This window comes from Anser anser (assembly GCF_964211835.1).
Source record: "Anser anser genome assembly, chromosome: 2".
Lineage (NCBI taxonomy): Eukaryota > Metazoa > Chordata > Aves > Anseriformes > Anatidae > Anser > Anser anser.
The window spans coordinates 33,493,092-33,515,950 of record NC_139721.1 but is presented as its reverse complement, the minus strand read 5'-3'; the positions used below and the strand labels follow the sequence as shown (position 1 = coordinate 33,515,950).

The 22,859-nt window shown below is 40.1% G+C and overlaps 2 protein-coding genes and 1 long non-coding RNA gene across 4 annotated transcripts in view; 1 reads left to right on the top strand and 2 right to left on the bottom strand.

Annotated features, from left to right (window-relative positions):
• Positions 1 to 158, bottom strand: part of UBE2W (ubiquitin conjugating enzyme E2 W) — a 34,460-nt gene extending 34,302 nt beyond the window's left edge. Inside the window, exon 1 of the mRNA XM_083822673.1 lies at positions 38 to 158. Coding sequence (XP_083678799.1) covers positions 38 to 52 — 15 coding nt within the window. The 5' untranslated portion in view covers positions 53 to 158. The remainder of the gene's footprint in view (positions 1 to 37) is intronic.
• LOC310893536 overlaps positions 1 to 11,199 on the top strand; it is a 21,995-nt gene extending 10,796 nt beyond the window's left edge. Inside the window, exon 2 of the long non-coding RNA XR_014579069.1 lies at positions 4,161 to 11,199. This is a non-coding gene — a long non-coding RNA (uncharacterized lncRNA). The remainder of the gene's footprint in view (positions 1 to 4,160) is intronic.
• ELOC (elongin C) lies at positions 8,592 to 22,859 on the bottom strand. Of its 2 annotated transcripts, none has more exons than XM_083822674.1 (4): positions 22,745 to 22,859; positions 15,543 to 15,602; positions 13,258 to 13,401; positions 8,592 to 11,196 (listed from the first exon to the last, which is right to left on the bottom strand). In XM_083822674.1, exons 2-4 carry the CDS (start codon positions 15,544 to 15,546, stop codon positions 11,006 to 11,008), a joined length of 339 nt encoding a protein of 112 aa, XP_083678800.1. In that variant the 5' UTR covers positions 15,547 to 15,602; positions 22,745 to 22,859; the 3' UTR covers positions 8,592 to 11,005. The 2 variants fall into 2 exon arrangements, with proteins under 2 accessions (XP_083678800.1, XP_083678801.1); XM_083822675.1 differs by lacking the exon at positions 22,745 to 22,859 and adding an exon at positions 22,455 to 22,529.

Genomic DNA, 22,859 nt, shown 5'->3' with positions numbered 1-22,859 from the left:
CCGCAGGCCGGGGCGCGGCTGGCGGCCGGCCGCTCACCTGCATGGACGCCATGATGGAGCCGCCTCCTCCTCCTCCTCCTCCTCCCCCCCGCCCCGCCGCACCGCGCCGCGCCGCGCCGCCGGCCCTCGCAGCGCCCGGCTCCGTCCCCGCCCTCGGCCGTCACGTGGTGCCGCCGCCGCCGCCGCCGCGCAGGCGCCGGGGAGGGGCGGTGCGGGCGGGCGCGGGGAGGGCGGTGAGGCGGGCGGGCGGGTTGTGGTTCGGAGGGAGAGGGAGAAGCGTCCTGAGCTGTGGCGTGAGGGAGTCGTGTTTTAGGTGGGAGCGTGTTGGGATTCGGCGTGTTCGTTTCCTGGGATGGAATATGCCCAGTGCTTTGCGCCAGGTGCTTGGGTGGTAGCTCTGTAGGTGAATAAAAACGCCCCACCAGGAGCTAAAGTCAGCGAATTAAGCACCTTCACAGAATCACAGAATCATCTAGGTTGGAAGAGACCTCCAAGATCACCGAGTCCAACCTCTGTCCTAACACTAACAAGTCCTCCACTAAACCATATCACTAAGGGCTACATCTGAACATCTTTTAAAGACCTCCAGGGATGGTGACAACCACCTCCCTGGGCAGCCCGTTCCAGTGCCTAACAACCCTTTCAGTAAAGAAGTTCTTCCTAACATCCAACCTAAACCTCTCCTGGTGCAACTTTAGCCCATTCCCCCTCGTCCTGTCACCAGGCACGTGGGAGAACAGACCAACCCCCATCTTGCTACAGCCTCCTTTAAGGTACCTGTAGAGAGCGATGAGGTCTCCCCTGAGCCTCCTCTTCTCGAGACTAAACAACCCCAGCTCCCTCAGCCGCTCCTCGTAAGACTTGTTCTCCAGACCCCTCACCAGCTTCGTTGCCCTTCTCTGGACTTGCTCGAGCACCTTGTACAGCAGCTATTTCATATTATATAGCAGCATTCCATTTATTCCATGGTATAGTATCCCATACCTAGCTGATCCTCAACATAAACCTACAAAATAATGGTTCTGAAGACAAATCTATAAAACCCTTAATGTTAGTGTGTGCATAAAACCAAGGGTTTAGTAGAGGGTGATGGCTGGACCGGATGATCTTGGAGGTCTTCTCCAACCCTAATGCTTCTATGATACTGACTTTATAGCTCGTTGTAGCTCCATTTTCTCACTGACCTCACTGCACATTCCAATAACTAATCTTACAGTACCTGTCTTTCCTTGCCCATGCACACCTGCACTTCATAATGATGCCAAAGAGCCCCCGTTGGATCACCTCTGCTCCTCAGTAACACCTGACTTTGCTTTTGGAGGTGGCCTAATACAGATCCAATCCGATGACTGGACAGTAGTTCTCAGCTCGTATGTGCCTCTGAAATCTGCAACCTTAATTTTAGGCCTAAAGAAGGATTGTGTATCTGAAAGGTTGCCTGCTTTCTTTAACCGTGTTACTTGGTGTGATACAAATGCTGTTCCCTCTCACAAGCTTTACCTTCCGAGATATTTTTTTGTATCTTCGGCCTTAAAGATGGCTAACTGGTAGAAAACAAAAACCCAGCATAATGCGGCATCAGATGCCAACTCGTGTCCGGCATGGGCAATGTTGCTGTTGTTTAAATGAGCGTCCAGATTCCTGTGGTTTGCATAAAAGGAGCAGCAGAAGGCAGCAGGAGCATCATTCCTCCATGAGCTAGCTGCAGGAGTGAACAAACCTATGGGCTTTGGAGGAATTTGCTGATGACAGAACTGAGTATGTGTTGATTTTTGAGTAGGAAATGAGAGTAGCCTACTAAAAGGGTGGAAAAACTTGCAATGTAAGCTGAATCCTATACTTTTTGCCCTCTAAATCCAACCTCAATTCTCAGTCACAAACAATAGGCTCCTGAAGCCGTGCAAGCTGGCATTGCTCTACTGCCTTCATTTAAGTGACATTGAAGTGTCAAGAGTCCTGCCATTGTGTTTTCCCTAGAAGTCAATATTAACATATGATCTCTCAACTCATATTAGGTTGCAGGATAATTAGGATTAATTGCATTTGGTAGAGGTGGAGGTTTCTTTTTCCTGCCGTTCTTCATAACTAACTTAGGCAGTTACAGTATTAAGTGGCACTATTACTGTTTTACTAGATGTTGGGTTTTTTTTGCATGATTCAAACATATGTTTATCCCCAAATACATTTGTGCCATATGCCACAATGATAGCAAGAACATCAAGTTTAAGCAGTGGACATGTGTTCAGCTATAAACATGGACATATTGACTATTCGTGTTGTTGTCATCACAGGGAGACAAAACTGATTTGAGTCCATTGTATTCAGTTTCTTAACCATGTTCTAGAAAACCCTTTTCAAGGTCAGAAGATATGAAAAGGCCTAAGTGTATGAACGCCAGCAAGCTAGTTTTGCATGAAGAGAACAGCCTTGTAGCCTTACGCTAACTGTAACCAATAAAAATACAAGTTCCACTCTGTAATAAAGAAAAATTGTCTCTGGCCAAGAAGCTGCTTTGGAAAACACTCTTAACCTTTTAACTACCCTTAAGTTCCAGAAGTCTTTTTTTTTTTTTTTTTGAATTTTATTTTATTACAGTAACTTTTTGATCTTAAAAATAAAGGCACCTACCACATTTTGGACTAAAATATTGTTTACTGAGATAACTTCCTCCAGTTGCAAATTCCATTCCTGAGGATAGCAGACATGAAAAGCAAGGAACAGGGTCTGCCCTTTGCATAAATGATAAAGCACAAATGGACTACTTCCCACCCCGTCTTAACTGAATGTGTAAGAGACCAAACAGTCATTCTGCAGCTGAAATTCATGACCAGAACCCATCCTAAATTCACTTTGAATAGTTTGTTCTTATACCAAATGTATTTTTTCTACTACACATCTTTTTTTTTTTTTTTTTCCAGGTGTAATGCAATTCCATAATATATTTGTGCAACATTTTTATTCCTGTGTTTTATTGTTTTTTTTTCTCCTTCCCCATGTCTCCATCACCTGGATGGCAGGCAGTGCTTTTTAGTAACTGTTTGTACAGTGCATAATGCCACAGGGATTCAATCCCTCAAGCATAATAAGGAAACAAATACTATTAGCAGACTCTCAGGAAGAGTTTTTTTTATGAATATCAGTATTTTCTTCTTTAAATACTGTTTTGTTCCTGACTTTGTGATGGCTCATAGTATTCTTTGTTCTAAATTACTCAGTAATCTAAACAACAAAAAGCCCCAGATCCCAGAGTGGGAAGATTTCACAATGAGTTGGTTATATTGTAATTTGCTGTTCATTTCAGCATTGACCTTTACCTATACGAAATATGGGAGAAAACACTTGTGCAGTTAAACCTTCCTAATCTCTTGCAGGTGTAGAGATAGCCAAAGCAGAAATGAAAAATTCTTGGTGGCTTTTTTTTTTTTTTTGGGGGGGGGGGTTGGGGGAGTTGTTTGGGTTTTGGTTTTTGTTTGTTTGTTTGTTTTTAATGAAATAAATCTCTAGTATTTGGCCAGTGCAGTCTCATCCTGCACAAGTAAACTTAAGTTTTGCCAGAAGCTTCCAAGTTTGGAGTCCTAGATCCCAAATACTCAAAGCTTTAGAGGTAAGAGGGCTTTAATGTGGTATCTGCATTATTTCAGGAGGTATTTTGTATTGATCTGATCAAATACGCGGTTATGACTCATATCTAATATATATATAGTGCAAATCATGAAATTGCAACTGTACCTCCTACTGAAAATGTACCTGAAAACATTCATGAATGTGATCTAAAAACCCATTTCATGGTTTGCATTACCTATATTTACAGAAAAAAATGCAATCAATATTCAGTCTGCATTTGTTAGATAATCTTCTGATGTATCTAACCAGTTTCACAAAAGTCAAATATGTTTCTTGATTGGGGTTCTTATAGTTTTATATTCCATTCCCTCCATTATCGTTACCAAACATTTTTTTTCCTCTGGTCTCCCTTTTCCTGTATCATTCTTCTATATACCAAACTATCACAACCTGTTTCTTTACAATTTCTGCCACTGTAACACGTGCTTGATTTCTTTTGTCTTTGTACACTGTACTTGTTTGTAGCTTTCCATCTTATCTCTATCTTGCACGGAATTTAACTGCACATTGACATTAACCTCCCTTTGTTACTCCAGTGACACAGCAACCATAATCTGCAGTGCCAGGAGACTACGTCTCAGGAGCATGGAGGACTACATACCTCACAGAGGACTTGTGCCAACTTCTTCCACTGCCAGTTTAAGGGTACTGAGCTTAAAAAGTCTGTGGAACAGAGATCTGATAAACACACGCTTGATGCACCTGCAGAAAGCGGTCTGCATCATGCTAGTAAAAGGTGTGGAATCAAACCAAGACAAAATTGTATCGAGAAGACAAATTAATTGCATACATCGCTAAAAATGAAAAATATGCTACATTTTCATATGTTTTTGACCTGTTGAAATTGTGTTGCTGTTTTATTTCTTACTGATAATGTAGGGTTTTCATCAATGGCTTCTTCTAATTTTGTCTTACTCAGTTCTTAATAGTAACAGGCACATTTATCGCTTCTGTTCCACGTCAGTTAAAGGAGTGAATGGAGGCAAAGGGAAAGGTTTCACCTTATTCCCGATATGGGAGAAAACACAGCATGAGTGATCCCATTCTCAGATGTCATGTGCTTCCATTTCTTCTCTTATGCAGGATTTATCAATTTTGCAAGTGATCTGTGGCTTTCAGTTTAGCCACAGGAAGACTGAAACCATTTTGTGGTTTAATCCTGGCAGGCAGCTGAGCACCATACAGCCGCTCGCTCACTCTTCCCCCAGAGGGGTGGGGAAGAGAATCAAAAAGGTAGAAGTAAGAAAATTTGTGGATTCAGATGAAGACACTTTAATACATAAAGAAAAAGTTGCGTGCACAAGCCAAGCAAAACAAGGAATTCATTCATTACTTCCCATTGTCATGCAGATGTTCAGCCACTTCCAGGAGAGCAGGGCTTCATCATGCATAATGGTTACTTACCAAAATGTTTTTCCATCAGATCAGAAAAAAATAACCTGGCCTATTCTGTGGACGCACAGTTATAGTTACTGCCAGGGAAGAAGGAGAACACGTGGCCATGGCAAGAAGGGGAACTGCCTGTTCTAGTAATATGCTGCAATCACCATTTTGAAGTAACTGTCAAGCCACGCCTTTGGCACCAGTACTCCTATAACTCTTAGAAATCCTGTAAAGATAAATACTTATAAAGATAAAAGCTATAAAAATGTAAATAATGAGGATGGTGTAGGACCCGTAATCAAAGAATAGATAAACAGATTAAAAAGCTTGTTGTTATGTAATTGTGAAAAGTTCTGCCACATAAAAAGCGTTATCCAGAGCCCGTGTAAGCAGGTTGATTACGGCATCTATCAAATACAAGGTTCAGACTCTGCTCAGTGATAATAAATACATTTAAGATTCAAATAGCATTGTCGTTTAGGTTGTTTGTTTAATCTTTATAAAGACTCTGAACAGAAAGCTTCTCAGCTAAGCCCAAGGGGTATGTGAATACCTACTAAGCTGGTTATCGGAGATGCACAGAAGTGACTCAGACTCCACAACCAATGCAGAAGATGCTGACAGGAAATTTTCAGGTCTGTGTAGCTGTTTAGTCATGCTGGTCTAGAAGCAAGATACATTTGCTGGAGAAAAGCCGTCTTGGGTGGCTTACAGAGCCGTACACTAAGCTATCGCAGCTCCAGCACGATGAAAAACAAATCCTCCAAATGTGCACATCACACTGGGCACTGCCATCACCAGAGACTGCCTGCTATGTACAGAGCTTACAGAATTTCAGTTTGCAGGCTTGTACACCAAGATGTCACTGATTCAGCCTGTTGGTTAGGCTTTGTTTTTTTTGAGCGTCCCTTGGGAAAGACTTCATACAGAGTATGATGTTAAGAAAACAAAAAGGATGAGCGGTTACTTGACTATTTCAGCAAATATTTTCAGGCAGTTCTCTTGTTAAATCATAGTTATTTATTACAAGTTAAATATTTCTCATAAGTGCTCTATGACAAATCTGAAAGCAGCTTAAATGATAGTGTGACATTGGGATATGATTTACATGTTTCGAGTAATTTGCTAGAAATAATTCTGACTCAAATGGAGTCTCACTTCTGGAAAGCATTGTATGTCCAATCTAGTATGGTAATGCAGGAAGCTTTTCCCTGTATGAAAAGATAGATGAAATGCCAAATGCAAATAGATCCTAGACGTTTTTCAGGCTCAGCAATACCAAACAATTTGTGCAAGAGATAGTTAACCTGCCTAACAAGTCCTCTGTTGTTTTACTGAGCAGAATATCAACAATTTGTAGCAACCTAAGACATTAATTATGCATTACTTATGGTTTTGTGTAATTGGGATTTTGAAGATAACGGTTGGCTATTATTAGGCGCAAGTAGGATATCCGTAGTATTTTTTTACATGGGAAGAGAAGCCTAAGCTATGAACTTTCATCTGAAAAAGCAGTTTTAATTAATTAACAATTAATATTGAAAGAATTCACAGTATTTGGCTTTAACTTCAAAAGAATCTGACATTCAATATATAAGGAGTACCATTAATTTCCCTCCTCAAACTCATTAATTGCATGAAACTATCCTGAAAACCAGTAACTTTACCATTGCACAGTAAGGTTTTAATTTATCTAAAAGCTCTCGGGTTGTTACTTTCACCAATGTAAAGTGATGAATATATTTTAAGGAGAACGTTAATTTTCCAAATGCTACCCTGAACAAGTGAGGCTACAAAATACTGCATGATGAATGTCTTGAAAATCGTCCGAGTACATAAGTTTAAGAGGAGAAAAAGTTGAAGAAGTCCATTTGTTACAGAGTAATTGTGATCTTACATCATTATTCTCCTCCCACAGAGTGTGGGAGGAAAATCCTCTACCCTGTAAGCATAAAACATTAACATGGTGATGACCGAACTTTTTTTTTTTTTTTTAATCTCAGTGACCTTTCTCCCACAGAAGAGGGATTGCACCATAACCTATGTTTGTAGAAGCATCGCGCTCGAAGCTTTATTTCATGACATGCAACACTCGTTAAAACCTGAACTGATAAAGTCAACATTCTTCTCTCTCGGCTGCCCTACTGACAACACTCAAGCAAGCTTTGTAGATGACTAATAATCACAAAATCTATGTGCTCTTTTCTGGATCTTCCCGCTGTTGTGCAACACATTGAGGTCACAGTGTTGATATGTTCCCATAACATTGCCACCTAGTGAGCTACATTTAAGAAGAAATCCCACTTCAATCCAATTTATTGTTTGTCAAAAAATCCTTTAAAGCTGGACATTTTCCATGGGAAAAAACACCAAATGCCTCATTTGCTAATTACAGAGCTTTGATCCACCTGTATTTTAAAAAGAGCATTACAGTTTTATTTCCAGATTCACTCAATCTTAAAATAAGAGTTCCTGCTTTTTCTCTCCCAGTTGTTGAAACTAAGCTTACAGCCCAGCCTTCACTGTTAGTTTCAGCTAGGAAAATCTGCTATTTCTCATTAGCACCGACACACTAGTGTTGTGATTTTGTTGACTCTGCAGTAGCTGGTACGGTTAAATTACAATGCAACAATTGAGACCAAAAGAAAAAAAAAAAAAAAAAAAGGAAAAACATGGCCTGAAAAGTTACTTCTGTGCCAATAATTCCCTTGTCTACTTCATTATATAAACCAAAAGATTTAGGTAGGTTTGGGGATAGTAAAAACTACCGCTTTCAATGGGATTGTAAAAACAAGAAGGGGAGAAAAATCAAATAGCCACTGCTGCTATTTATGACATTGGTGTATATACTGTAATTTGTAAATGCGAGCAGAAGCAACAGATTTTCCACATTTAATACCATTACTTCAGAAAAGCCTTTTAAATATTGTGTTCGATGCAGTTGTTGAATATAACGGCCTGGTGAATCTTGATGACAATCTCTCTTTTCTTGAACCTCAAAGCCAAAAGGGAATTTAAAGTCTTGTAAAACAGAGTTTGGATTGTTCCAGATACACAGTCCATTTCACGCTGGGAGGCCACCAGAGACTTCTTCACCACCTTATACTATGAAAAATCATAACGTTGCAGGACTTTCCTCGTTGCTTACAATTGGTAAAGACTTTGCAACTTTTCATGGCTAAATCAGAACTTGTTTAAAACGTTAATCACCAGATACAGGACTAGCTTACCAAGCAAAAGGGAGTTCAGTATTACAGGACCCACAAAGTCTTTAAAGGCTGTCTTTAAAGACTCTTCAAGGCTGTTTAGGAATACCAGGCATTTTCAGTATGCTGTCACTTCTTTGGAGAACTGACTAGTTACAATTAGGAGGAGCTGGAAGAGATCTAAGCACTAACTAAATTCATGAATCTCTTCAGAACTATGAAGAAACCTTTTAGTATCATCCATGGTGTTTCACCATCTTTCACCCAAATACTAGTTTCAATATTAGCAGTTTGCTCACCACACAATTCACGAGAACTATGATTCTACAGCAGAACACCCGCTCTAAGAGGTCACAAATCAAATCAACAGAAACACAGTTTTAAAAATTTTCAACTTTGAAATTTATTTAGAACTCAGGGGTTAAGCGTGGCAAGTTTCCAATTGTCTGTTAATAGCATACCCATGTCACTACCAAGTAAATTGCACTAATTCCCTCTGCCCCCCTCCCCCTTAGAAATCTGCAGGTTAGTTTGCTTAACAGCCAGTGGTTTTGCAAATAGTGTATTCTAGGACACTACTGCATTTCCTGAGTGTTCAAAGCTTCTGTATGATACATTAAGCTGAAGAAAAAAAACAATGATATTATCATTCAGAAATAAAACAGCTATTTTAACTTACTGCTGAAGTATGGAATCATAAAACGCGATGCATTTTGACAGGAAATTGTTTTGGGTTACTTAAAAAAAAATATTTTATGACATCCTTTTTACTTCAGTTTTAAACTAAACAGTTTTGAGCTTCAACTCATTAATCTCAAGACTATTAAAAATGGCTGGAGAACTTATGATTCGCTCAGACAGAAATGTAGTTGGGACTAAAATATCCATGTCACTACCCCTTTAACTTTTAGGGTATAGTCCTAGTGGCTCTAACAAAAGCAGCATAACAGGGTATTTCTGGTTTTGTGTTCATTTTTTTTTTTAGTGCTCTTGAAAATGAGTTACTAATGGCACTGACCAGAGTGCTCAAACATAGGATTTCAGACAATCGCTTTGCAGTACACTTCAGCTTTATCATGCAAAACCAATCTAGTTATAAACATCCCCACACTAAACACGATAAATTGTGCCGAAGTATGTGATGTGAATAAACGTCAGCTAATCTATCAACACATTGACATATGTCAGCTTGTCTATCAAGCATTGCTCAAGTCCAGAGTAAGATTTCATTTGTCAGAACTGAACTCCTCCATGGGCAGACTGCATAGTCTATGTATAAAGTTACCAGTTTTTGTATGGAAAACCTCAAAGGTTGTACTTATGTTGGCAATAAGGTTTAGAGAAGAGTTTTAACCCTCTAAATTCACAATCAGTTAATACATCAACGAAGAGGTCCCACCATCTGTCAGCAGGACTTTTCCATAAAAGACCACAATCATTTCTTAATCAAAAATCTGAAGCAGAGACAGCCGATGGAAATGCTAACTACATTGTTCTTGCATCATTTTTCACAATACATTCTCATTTACAGATGACTTTGGCAGAAGGGTTCTTCAGGCTGTGACTGAACAAAAAGCAACTTCTTGTCTCAGTTTAAGCTTTTCTTTTTTTCTTTAAATGGAAATTTGTTTTAAACAAAGAATTGATAGTATAGGCAATTACCAACAGGAATTACCAAGAGGTGATGTGTTTCACTCTAGTATTATGTGAGTGGCTTGCCAATCCTTTTCCTCTAAAATATTTGTAAAAACATTGGAAATAACTATTAAGTTTATTTTTAAAAAAAGCTCTATAAACATCTGCTTAATGCCCTTTCCTTCAAATACAAGACCTCCACATTTCAGGGTCTTTTTTTTTTTTTTTTGTGGATTTAAGGGAGAGGTCAGGGAAGAGGTAAAAGATAGGATAACTATCTTTTCAGTTGTTATGATAGAAAATTTGAATGACTACTGCTCTAAAGATTAAATACAGACTTCACATAATCCATCACAACAGCGGAAATAAAACATAACTGAAACCATATAAAATCCATATCAGGTCAAGTGACGGTACATTAAGAATAACCTTACATGTTATACAGAAGGTAATGCAGACACATTAAAAGCCACTGTCAGTACGATCATAGTCTTACTGTACAGACAAGTGACTCAAGTATTTCTAATTACTAAAGGGGAAAAATTAGGTTATAAAAAAAATGCATCAAACACTTTCTTCAAATGTCTATACTATGATTTAAATTAAAAGCCTTAAACATTCTCCTACATACTCCACTTCCAACTTAAATGGAATATTGCTGTCAATATACAAACCTTAGAGGGCACTTCTAATCTAGTTAGTATAACTATGCTAAAGGACAGCTATCTTACAAAGGAGATTAAGTTCAGATGTTTAGAAACTTTAACAGTAAGAGAAAGTTAGAAACTCTAAACAGCTACTTGCGTTTAACTATAATTACCTTTTAGAGAACATTAGACTAAACTCCAGTATTTTATACGGTCATTGTATTAAAAGAAACTTCTACCACACCTAAAGGATAAGGCATAGCCATCTACTAATTGGCATATTTGTTTATTTGTCTCGGTTGTGAAAATGTCCTTATTTGTGTAAGCAGCAAAACAAATTTCAACTGAATGATTGCTATATGCAAAAGGACTGAAGGCAATTGCCTCTGCAGTGAACTTTACAGTTCTCAACAGCACACACGCAACATGCTATCTGAAAAAAGTTACTAACTGAACTACATGTATTAAATACTGAAAAAAGTTTTACATTTTTATTATAATTTATTTTATTTAACAATCTAAGAAGTTTGCAGCCATCAGAAGTTCCAGTGCAATTTCAGGTGCAATTGGGAATTCAGGAATCTCCGTAGAGCTGTTAGTATAGCGGACCTTGTAGGTGAAATACATGCATACTTTGGATAGGACATGGGATGGGATCTCTCTAAAATTCACCTCATTTGTTTCATTTTCTGCAAACTGTCCTGTAGAAGAAAAAAACAACAAACCAAAAATCAGAATCTCAATTCACTGCAAAAATGAAACACTTCACTACACTAATACAAGGCATTCCAAATAGACTTGCAAGGTCCCATATTCCTGGGTATTACACTCTTCAATGCAAAGCAGGATGTGCCACATTCACAGCCCTCAGGAATATGAGGATCCTTTGCATTTAAAAATCTTTGTTCATTTTAATGAAAATATTAATAATATTCTGAAAAACTACACCAGAAATTTAGGTTTAATTCTGATGCTTGCTTTTGATAGGTGCTCTAAAGCTGTAGCACATTCTACGCTGAAGGCCACACTAATAACATTCACAAATACAGGTATCAATCCAAATTTTTAGCTAGCTTTCTCAAGAAAACAAAATCGTTTAATATATATTCCATATTCGCATAGGCACACTTATCAGTTTTGTTCCCTTTGTCATCCCACTATCTTCGAATTTCTTGGACAGTTTCAGTTGAAATGTCAAAAGTTACGTTAACTTGCTGAGCTGTGAGAACAGGCAGGCAGGAGGGAAAGGAAAACCCAAGTATGGGACGAAAGGTTACATATAACAGGGCTTTAGCCCTATTAGATTTGAAGAATTTATCCAAAGATCAAAACTCAAGTATATTTGAACCTTTCTTTTGTGCCCTCTAAGGATGAAATTTAGAAGATATGACATCATCCCGTTGTTAGTCCCACCGCCATCCTACAGTTATCTTTGTAACCGTTTTTCTCATCTCTCAGTTTTAAATTCATTATGCTGACAAACAATACAAAGCCTACTAACATGCACTCCATATTTGTGGGAGACCTAGCAACATGTGGTTACCGCTACCTCTATAGGAATCCCTTTCATAGTAACTACAAAACAGAGTTATTTACTAATGTCTACACGTATTTGTGTAGAAGAATCTGAACATATGTACTGAAGCCAATCTGGCTTGAATTCTATTACAGGAACAGTAGGAAGCAACACAAATGTTTGCATATTGAAAATGTCACAATACTGAAGTAGAGAACACATAACCATCAGTGAAATGATGGCCTGTTTAAGTGGACAGCAAAAATGGGTTTGCAAGGAAAATTATTCATCTTGCAAGTATGTATACAACATGTGCTTAAAAGCTGACTCCTTTACAGAGTCAATTTTCTAGCCCTCTAAACAGGATACTTTGCCTCTTACTTCTTCACATTGTTACTGACCATGGAACAAATTCAGAGCAGATCTTGTAACTACTCTTCCTCTTACACACCTGGAAGGCTGACACAGACTGGATCAGACACAATAGATCTGCTACGTATTTTCAAGCACAACCATTACAATGACATTTAGCAGACTATTAAATTGAGAACTTTAATTGCTCAATTTACGCAACTTTGCCCAATTGCTGAGTAATTTCAAAGTATAGTCAGCAAATAGATCCTCCCAGCAACCAGAGGCCCACATAACCTACTGTCTGTCACTCAAGAGACCAAAGATAAATATATGGCATGAGGATAAGGAAAAGGGAAAGCACAAATGTTAACTTCTCCCCACTCTCTCCTCCACCATTCAGGCTTTGACAATTAGTTCAGACACTTCTTAAACAGGAGGTGGTCTCATGCATCTAGCAAAATGTGAAGGCTTTCCCTTCTCTAAATTTATCTCCCTTCTTCAAACTTAAGCTAATTTTTGCCATTAAGCTCAGGAACTCCTTGCTATAAGATTCTGTGAATACTCAAAGTTCCACCACAGAGGAGGAACTTTGAAGAGCTACCAACTCTTGTTTGTATTGAATTTGACAGCTGCAACTTTCACACAATGCCCTCAAGTTCTCGTAACAGGGAAAACTAGTAGCAAGAACATCGTAAGATTGCTAGCTGTCCAGAAAGAGAGTCCAATTATATGGTATACAATACTCCACAGAGGTAGACTGTTCCAGTGGAAACAGAACTGTCAGCTTTTGATCAAGTTATTATTTGTTCCAGCTTTCACTCACTACATGATATACATTTAAGCAGTCCAACAGAGAAAAAGCACATGAGGGTATTAAATCTTTTGTACCTACCTGGTCCACTCAACATAGCTTTTATTGTTCCTGATGTTAACGCATGCTCTCTTTTTACAATGAACTCATGGCCATCAGAAGATATTAGCTTCACGTACATAGCATCTGGGCCCTCACACCCACCGTATGTTTTCTCTTCTCCATCTATGGTGGAAAACATTAACAGTTTCAGAACACAATAACTGATTCACATTACTAAAAATGCAAGCTGCAGTTTTTCCTGTGACTACATTTGCAGAAGAACCACTGACTACCACCAAAACTAAGACAGAAGAATTTACATATTTGAAGACTTCTCTGAAGAGTTCAGCAACCTATTTAAGAGGAGGAATTATTAAAAAAATGTAGGATTTTTGATTAATATCTCCCCTCTCTCCTCTGTTCATCTCCAAATTCTGACATTTAAAAAATCTATGTAGGAAAGAAATTTCCTTTAGACAAATTCTCAAGTGAAAAGTATGTACTTATTTTAAGAATGTGCTACTTCTTCCATTCACAAAGCTATTGCCATGTCTGCATGCTAGTACTTAACAGAAATTATATAAATACATCTAAATATTTAAAAATACGGACTGCAAGAAAAAAAGAGCTTTTTGAAGAATAGAAGGAATAAAAGCAGTCTAACAAGGTATTTTTGTACTAGAGAAATGAAATAAGATTCATTCCTTCCCCACTGCCCAGTCACATCAAGAGCATTAGTGCACACCTATATCGTGACCTTCGGTGAAAAAGCACCAAAACCAGGGAAATTTGAAAGCCTCCCAGCACCAGTTTGACTATGCTTTTTCTGTTTCCCTTCCCTATCTCACTATGTACCTGCTCCCTGCTTTCACTATAAACCCTAATCTTCCTTCCCTTTTTGTTCATTCATTTATTCTCTCCTAAGTAACAGCACTACCTTTAAGTTGAAAAAACGGTGTTATCGTTGCCACCATTGCGCTGCTCACTCCGTACACTCACACTTTCCCCTTCTTGCACTTGCCCTGCCAGTTCAGGCAGCGTGCTCTCTGGGGCAGGAACCACTGACTACCTTCTGCCCACATTGTGCTTAGCACTATAGGACCCCGTAGCACCAAGATGACTGCACCTGTACTTGGTCTTCATACAGTGCTGTAAAATGGTGAGTAATGAAGACCACAGTAGTTTTAAAACTTAAAAAAAACACAACTTTTAAAGTGCAAAAACACCCACCAACCCAGTAAATCTACCATTTCTATCATATTCAGACTGGACAGTTAATGCCTTATTTCAAAGACTGTATTTTCTAAGGGAGTCAAGAACTGACATAAGTACAGCTTCAGTTCTATTAAAAATTAATACTTGAACTTAACACTGCACATAAGACAATTTTCAGAACAGTATTAATTTTGGCACAGAGGTAAAAATGGAAGTTATGAAAGTTCTTACAGCTTGGAAAAGTGTAACAGAAGAGATCTGTACACTTCTAAAAAAGTAATTTCAATATTTCATGATCGCACGTAGAAGTACGGAAGATAAACCAGAGACTACAAACTTGATGTTTGACTGTTAGTGTTGTTTCTCCTTCTGACAAAATAAAAATAGAAATTACATTAATTATAATATATTGCCTTTCATTGTATATAGTGCTATAGCAAATGCAATATTCCCCCCAGTCAATTAAGTTGCTTTGTGAATTACAAGTTAAAATAGAATTACCGTAGAGTTATTGCCAATTTTAAGAAAGTATCGTCAAGTGCCAAAGAAGCTAAAATACTTTCAGGAAAAGTGTAGCTAAATCCAGAATCTGTCCAACTTTGTTTCATTAACCATCATTTGTAGTGAGACAGATAATGACAGTTTCAGACAATTAGTCAAGTCTCACACACACTGTAATTTATCAGTCAGTGCTTATTATGATCTCTCAGCCAGAATTAGACAGGCTGACCTTAGTAAACAAAGAATATTTAAGTCAGTATATAGTGAAATTTTCCTGTCCCCTATCTAGAAGTCTTTTGCTACAAAACCTAAAGGTATCCTATTTTAGCATATACATTTTCATCAATAAACATGTTAAGCTCAATGAAATTTACTGTTTGATAGATACGCTCTGAACAAATTGTTCAATGAACAAACATTCACTTGAGAAATTCCTCTTAAAAAGAAAAAAACATCTGTAGGAAATTCCACTGAGGTTTCAAACTACAAGAAAAATTAGTGACAGGATCAACATTTAAAGTCTTATAATTCACCTTCTCTACCAGAGTAAGAGAGAAAATGTTTCACATAGGGAACAACAACAACAAGTCTAAGAAAAATCAACTTACCCATTCTCTTCTTATAAAAAAATTATTTCTTTTCAACAGCAGCTTTTGCAATAGGAGCGTCTGAAAAACACAAATGGCAATATTTGCAGTCAGTAGTCCGATTTCTTACGTCAGCATTAGTTACAGGCTTTTATATTACTATAAACACTAATAAATGAAAGAACAACGATATACAACATGCAATTTCACGAACACTTAACAAAGTTTACTTGTTTTGTTTTTGTTTGTTTGATTTTTGCTATCCAGATATCCCTACCCGCTCGCCACATTCTAGAATCTCTAAACTGTAGCTTTTGGAAGAAAATGTTCCCTTAAGGTTTTTAAAAGCCTTTGACTTTACGGACAGTTACTTCAGGAGCTTATTACTTTTATTACTACGGACACCACCTGTGCAATGGTAGTGGGGAGGTAAAGAAGGCAAGTTCTACCACAATACAGAAGGCACTTAAGAGACTGACCAGTCTGTCCACAGGAAAAAAGATGCCAGAGAACAGCTCAGTACGATGTGAATAGAGGAGGTAGATTTATCATACAGGTGTCCCGGTATTCAGGAGAGACCTCGACAAGCTGGGGAAAGGGGCCAGCAGGAATCTCCTGAAGTTCATCAAAGGAAAAGGCACCTTTGGAAGAACTGCAAAGTAGCACATGCAACAGCACTGCCTGGGGGCTGACCAGTAGGACAGCAGCTTTGCAGGAAGAGACCTGAGGGTGCTGGCAGACACCGCGTTGAACACGTGCCAGCAACGTGCCCTTGCAGCAAAGAAGGTCGACAACAAACCAGGCTCATCCCAGGCTGCTCGAAGAGGCGTGCTGCTGGCAGGCTGAGGGAGGGCATCCTTCCCTTCTGCTCGGCGCCAGTGGGACACATCTGGAGTCTGGGTCCTCTGTACAAGAGGGACTGAAGGGCGTCCTGCAACCGACCTCAAAGATGAGCAAAGGATTGGAGCGCCTGTCACATAAGGAGAGGCTGAGAGAGCCGGGACTGTTGAGGCTGGGGAAGAGAAGGCTCAGGGAGCAAGCTAATCAGTGTGCACTAAATACCTGGCCTTCCAACCTGTCCTTCCTAGAAGACTGACGGTTCCCGACACAGACGCCAATGTCACCTAGATAATCTACTTCGGATATTTAATGCAGGTATTTGCGTGGTATGGAGCCAGGAGCTCCATACCTTAAAAGCTGACACACAGCCTGCTGCAGACATTTTTTGCCACGGAAATGAATCTGAAGGGTGACAGAAACAGAACGCTTATTTGCATAACAAATCCAGTATTTTCAGACTCAACATACATTTCTTTACACCAAACTGCATCTCTGCTGAGGAAAAGAAAGCTTTGGAAGAGAAATTCCACCCACCTGCTGTCCTAAAATTCCTTTCATGTCTGCAGCTCTCTCCAAACATTAACCCAGCACAAATCAATGACATCCTGTTCTGTGCCCACAGGTCCAGGAAAACACGACCAGCGATTCTGGTTGGTTTCCCAGCTGACACCTGGGGTCAGGGGCAGCACAGAGACCAGTAAGGATTCTGGCAATTCATTTCACTGCTTCAAAAAGCAATGAGCAACAGCAGAAGCATGAACTGCAATTACAGTAAAGGACCCCAGAGCAGGAAGGTGTGAAAAAGCAGAATAGAGACTGCTTCCCACATCTTCTCCCTCCTATAGCTGTGGTAAAAACTTAGCAAAAAAAAATGTAAGCAAGTTGAGGAGGGAGCTGAAAGATCTGGAGGAAGTTTTACAGAGATTCCTCAGCAAAGTCAAAAAGAATTACACCTTTAGGAGATGCAGCCCCGCGCTATTGCAGATCGCTTCACTTCTCAAGAGTACTTTGGTGCTGAGTGTGCTGATTTGTTCCAGCTCTCTTTTTCACAACTACTCTGTGCAAGCAAGCATGAAAACAAGTATGAAATAATCTGAACGGGTCCTCAAGCTTTCACGAGAAGGCACTTTGTTAAGTACACCTCATCAACCTACACATGCATTACCAGATTAAATAATGGTTTTTCGGTATCTGTGGAACACTGAGCAAAAAGCATCCTCTGTCTACACTGCTGTTGTCTTTGAAAATTATCCCAACTTGACCAAAATGTCTCCAAATATTTTATTTTCCCATTGGTATAATGCAAATCTTCTACCAGGTGAGAAGTTCCTGTACATCAGGCACAATCAAGAATGCCCTTTGAGAGCCAATTTGTGTAGACTGTCAAACCCCAACATCGAACGTTAAATGCCCTTGTCATTTTCAAAAATTCCAGTAACTCCTGCAAGCAAATTACATTTGGATGCTGGAACTGTGGCAGCACAAAAGCTGACGACATCTTTCACCTGTTTCAGCAGGTTCTGTAAATGGAAATCAAGCATCCTGAAGAGTATCTGTTACTCAGGAACAGAAAGGATACCTTACATTGTTACTCCTGTTTCACAGAAGAGAGCATCACTTCTGCTACCCCTTTCTCTAGCCACAAAACCTTCCCGTACACTCCAAGAGAGTAGTGAAACTGCTTGTTTTTATGAATAAGCATAAGTGATGCCATCCATACCAGTGGATGTGCTGCTGAAAATAAAGCGTGCCTCGGTTTCCAATACAAATAATGCCACTAAATACAGGCATAAGGTCAGGCTAGTTCGTGGGAACGCAATTACATTAACACTTCCCAAGGTGAGAGCATGATTTGAGGGGCACATTAAACCTTGGGAAACGAAACAATGTCTACAGCAAAATATTAGAGCTATGGAGAAAAACGCAGTGATCATTTTAATAACATCAAATGAAATGTGCTATCATATGATTAGAGACAAAAAAACACAGGTATTAACACCTAAGGGGGGAAAAAAAACATGATCAGGCTTAGTGGTTAATTGTATGAAATATAAAGGAAAACAGGATACAAGTTGGCATGCTGGACTAGCTAATACCTAAAGCCCAAACCAGTCATTTCCCTGAAAACAGGAAAGGAGGGCTAATTAGATGCAATCTGGACTAAGCAAATCATTTGGGGTTAAATAAATGGTGTAAGAGGATAATCTTAAAAGGAGAAAAACTGTCCAACAATACCATGTGATGTTGCAAACGTGGAACATTTGGACTGCAAAAGAACTACTATTTTCTCCAAAAATGATACAAAACTTGTTATTTTAACAATGTTGCCAGAGGAAAAAAAAAAAAAAAAAGACAGGCTAAGATGAGAGAAGTGGAAGGCACTGCAGCAGAAGGGGAACAGAGCGTCACACCAAGTGACCGGTCTTGAAAAACGGCACACTAGAAGCTACACGAAATGAAACTATGAAATGCAAGAGCCCTGCACGTAAGGACTGACTTCTTTTACATAGCCACGACTCATCATTTGGAAGTGTTAGTCTTTCTGTGGTCAGCTATAAGCTGATGCAGCTCTGAAGTATTTAAAAAAAAAAAAAAAGGAAGGGGGGGAGGGTGGAAGCAAATTCAAATCAAGGAACTTTTTGCAACAGAGACAGGGAAATATTAATGCTGTTGTACCACACATGGGTGACAACTTGTCTGGAGTATCACATGCAATTCTGATTACCTGTTTTCAAGAAAAAAGTTAAAATTGGAAAAACTACAGAAAGGAGATAATGACGTGACCAAAGAGGCTGTAAAAGAAAGAGAAATTGAAAGTCTTGCTTGCTCAGCTTAGCAAAACAAAACTGGAATTAAGATAAATATAACAATTCATTAAAAGGATAAACAAAGAGGGAAAGGCATTTCCAAGATTATTCCTCAGTTTAAGGCTAACAAATGAGCATAAACTAACAAAGAATAAAGTTTCTATCACAGCTCCACAATCCAAGTTTGGTTCTGAATACAGAACAAAAATAACATTGCATTGCTAAAAGCAGAAGACGCAGAAATCCTACCTACTTGTAAGAAAAAAAAAAAAAAGACCATACATTCCACTGTATGACACATTCAACTTGCAAGGAAGGGACAGAGCTTGGTTTCACTCTAGTTCTTGCTATCACAGAATCAATAAGGTTGGAAAAGACCTCCAAGATCACCTGGTCTAACCATACCCCTACCACCTACGTCACCCACTAAACCACGTCCCTAAGCACCACGTCCAAAATTTCCCTAAACACCCCCATGGACGGTGACTCCACCACCTCCCTGGGCAACCCGTTCCAATGCCCGACTGCTCTTTCTGAGAAACAGTGTCTCCTCATTTCCAACGTGAACATCCCCTGGCACAACTTGAGGCCATTCTCTCTTGTTCTGTCACTAGTTATCCTGACATAACATATCACTTCTGAAAAATATAATTGTGGATGTTAGGAGTATAGGTTTACTTCTGACAAAATATGGTAAGCAAAGAGCATGGAAGGATCATAGCGTCAATGCAAAAAGAGAGCAGGAGAACAGAGAAAGAAAGGAAAACAAGAAACCTGGGAAAGCTAAAAAAGCAGTAACAAACTGTTAGCATCTATTGCTTCCTCTTCCGGATTAAGAAGCGTTCAATGTGTCAGGACACATTGTGAAGATTTGAACATACTGCTGCTTGAAATGATTTTGTGAAAACCATCTTCTTTCCAACAACTACACCCAAGTTATCTGAGACAGTACTAACATGATCCCACGCACGCCACAGCCTGTTTTCTTCAATTAACGCACTGTTTCATAAGCTTACAGAAAAGTTTGTGGGAACAGCAGATGATTTACACCTTGGGGTAGAATATAGCTAAGTATCATAAACCACGATAACTAAACAACACAAGGCAAGTGTTCTCGTTAGCATGTTTAAATATGTTCTTGTCCTCCTCATAACCCTAAGCAGAAATAGCGTGGTACAGCGCGTTTGGTTTGACTTCTCTCTCCTGTTTCTCTTGAAGCATCAAGTGGAAGAACAACAACAACAACAAACAAAAATGTCCACGACCCTCCTAGCTTACTGCCAAAGCTGCACGCTTGTCTCCCAGGCTTCCCACCATTCTCAGAGTACCTATACAAGTATACCCTGTATGTCTACAAGACTGAAATGCACCTGGTGAGCGTATCTTCATTCAACTGAACACGTGCAAAAACAGATTCCAGAACCCCAACGTTTTAATTCAGTTAGCATAAGAAGCTTAAATGGACACAAACACTTGCAAGCACTCAGATTCTTTGCTCCCGCAGAAAACTCTCTAAAACTCAGACTCTGGTGCAGGTTAACTCAAATGGCTTCCAGTTCTTTGCTGTGTAATGCAGACACACACAGGGCTTTTGCACGCTTCAGTTGGTGACATTTCTGCATTCTACGTGATCAACTTTTTGGAAGGTGTGGGGCAAATAACACAAATGCCTTCACAACTCCTGGGTTAGTTGAGAAGTCAAACGTGAAAATTTTCTGGGTGTCATTTGTGTATCAGGAAGAGTTATTCAGTAAACAAAGGCTCTTGTGTGCTAGAACAGTAGTCTCTTACTGTTTAATCCTAAACTCTAGTTCTATTCTAGATCCTATACACTATTCCGTTTAAAAATACCACTCTTCAGTTTAGCACTTTTGTTCAGGACACACCAAAAAAATCATTAATGTAAATAAGGATTGAAGCATACTTAGAAAAACCATGAAAGAAAATTGGTACACGACGATTTCTCAAGCAGCTGGTTCACCATCCCATGCTTGTGCACTACAGTTCCAACATTCAGGGACAAACCGTCAGGAAGGTGCACTGAAAGTGAACGCTAGTTCAGACAAGCAGGAGATGAGCCAGGACTCTGCCTGCGCATGGAGTATCAAAGACCTCGCTTTATTTAAGATACACTTTTTCAAAGAAAGCTTTCCTTTCCAGTAATTACCAAGAAAGAAAAAAAGGGGTTATTGTTTTCTTCCTAACGTACAATAAAAGTCCTGATTACTGTATACCTCTTGCTACTGGGGGGAAAAACAAGCTGATAGCATATTCCATTTTTTTTCTTTATATGGCACAGATTTCTGTCCTCTCATTATAAGCATTCATCAAAACCTACTGTTATGCAAACTACCCTACAACAAAGATGACTAAATACTGAAACCTTCCAGATAAAAGAAAGCTTGTCCTACATCCAAATTCCTTTATTTTAGGATTACAAAAACGCATCATCTGAAGCTAAGTAAGTTTTCCAAAGATATGAATTTGTCCCCACACAAACCATAAGGGGCATAAGCATGAAGACAAATATATCAGAAGAATAAACACAAATGTGGGAGACAGAAGAGAATTAGAGAATCATCTGGATCTCTTCACTGTACCAATATTAAGTCTTTAAATTCAGACTAGAAGAAAGCAGCTAAACGTGTTCGTCACCCATTCTAGTATGAAAAAAATAAAATCTCAAATGACTTTTCTCTGATACAACAAGAAAAAACTGCCAAAAGTGCTTACAGTTTCTAAAGGTTATCTATCCTAAGCTTCCCAGTGTTGATGGGAAATCTTAGGGAAAAAATGATTTACACTGCTTCAAAACACTGGATAGCTGATCTCCAGACGTATTACGGAAAAATTAGCACTTATTCTCCCCGAAGTAACTCTTGATTTAATGAACAGTGTTTCGTTCCCAGCAGTGTTTTTGTCTGTAGTACGGCAAAAAGAGGAAACTTGCGTACAGAAAAGAATATTCACGAACGCGGGCACAAAGTTGCTCTTGCTCTGAAGGCACCTCAGCTGTCTGCTACTTGCATTTTCCTGGCCTCCTTCCAAACTGAACTTTTGCGAGCGACCCGCCGCAAAGCCGAGTAAACAGAAGGGAAGCCCACGACTATTTAGGCGTCCCTATTGCGCAGGGCTTGCTCATACCGCGATCTACGACACCGAACGCCTTTACTGAAGCCCCTCCGGATAGCGCTGCGCGTTATAGGACAGCGCCGGCCGTCGGAGGTGCCTGCTGGTGTCACGCCGCCCCTCCCCACGCGTGTGCCTACAGCCAGCGATATCTCACCGGCGTGACAAGCCCTCCCGGAGGGGCAGGCTCTCCTCATCAGCACGACTCCCCTCCTACCCCCGGGCGCTGAGGGAAGCCGGGCAGCGGCCACCTACAACCGGGCCCCCCTCCCGGCGGCGGCGTCGACACCTCCGGGAGGCTCCCACCCGCCTCCAGCCCCCGCCTCCCCCCACCCCAGCACCGGGAGGGACCTGCCGGAGGCCGAGGCCCTGTCCCCGAGCTCCGGGAGGGCCCCGAGGGCTCCCCCGGGCTCCCCCCGGCCCGGCCCGGCCCCGCCGCCCCCTCACCCGTCGGCGCCGCTCCCTCCGCCCCGCTCGCAGGGCCCCCGCCGCCTCGGGCCGAGCGCTTCCGCCAGGGCACGGCGCAACTTCCGCTCCCCCGCGCCCTGCCCTTGGAAGGGAA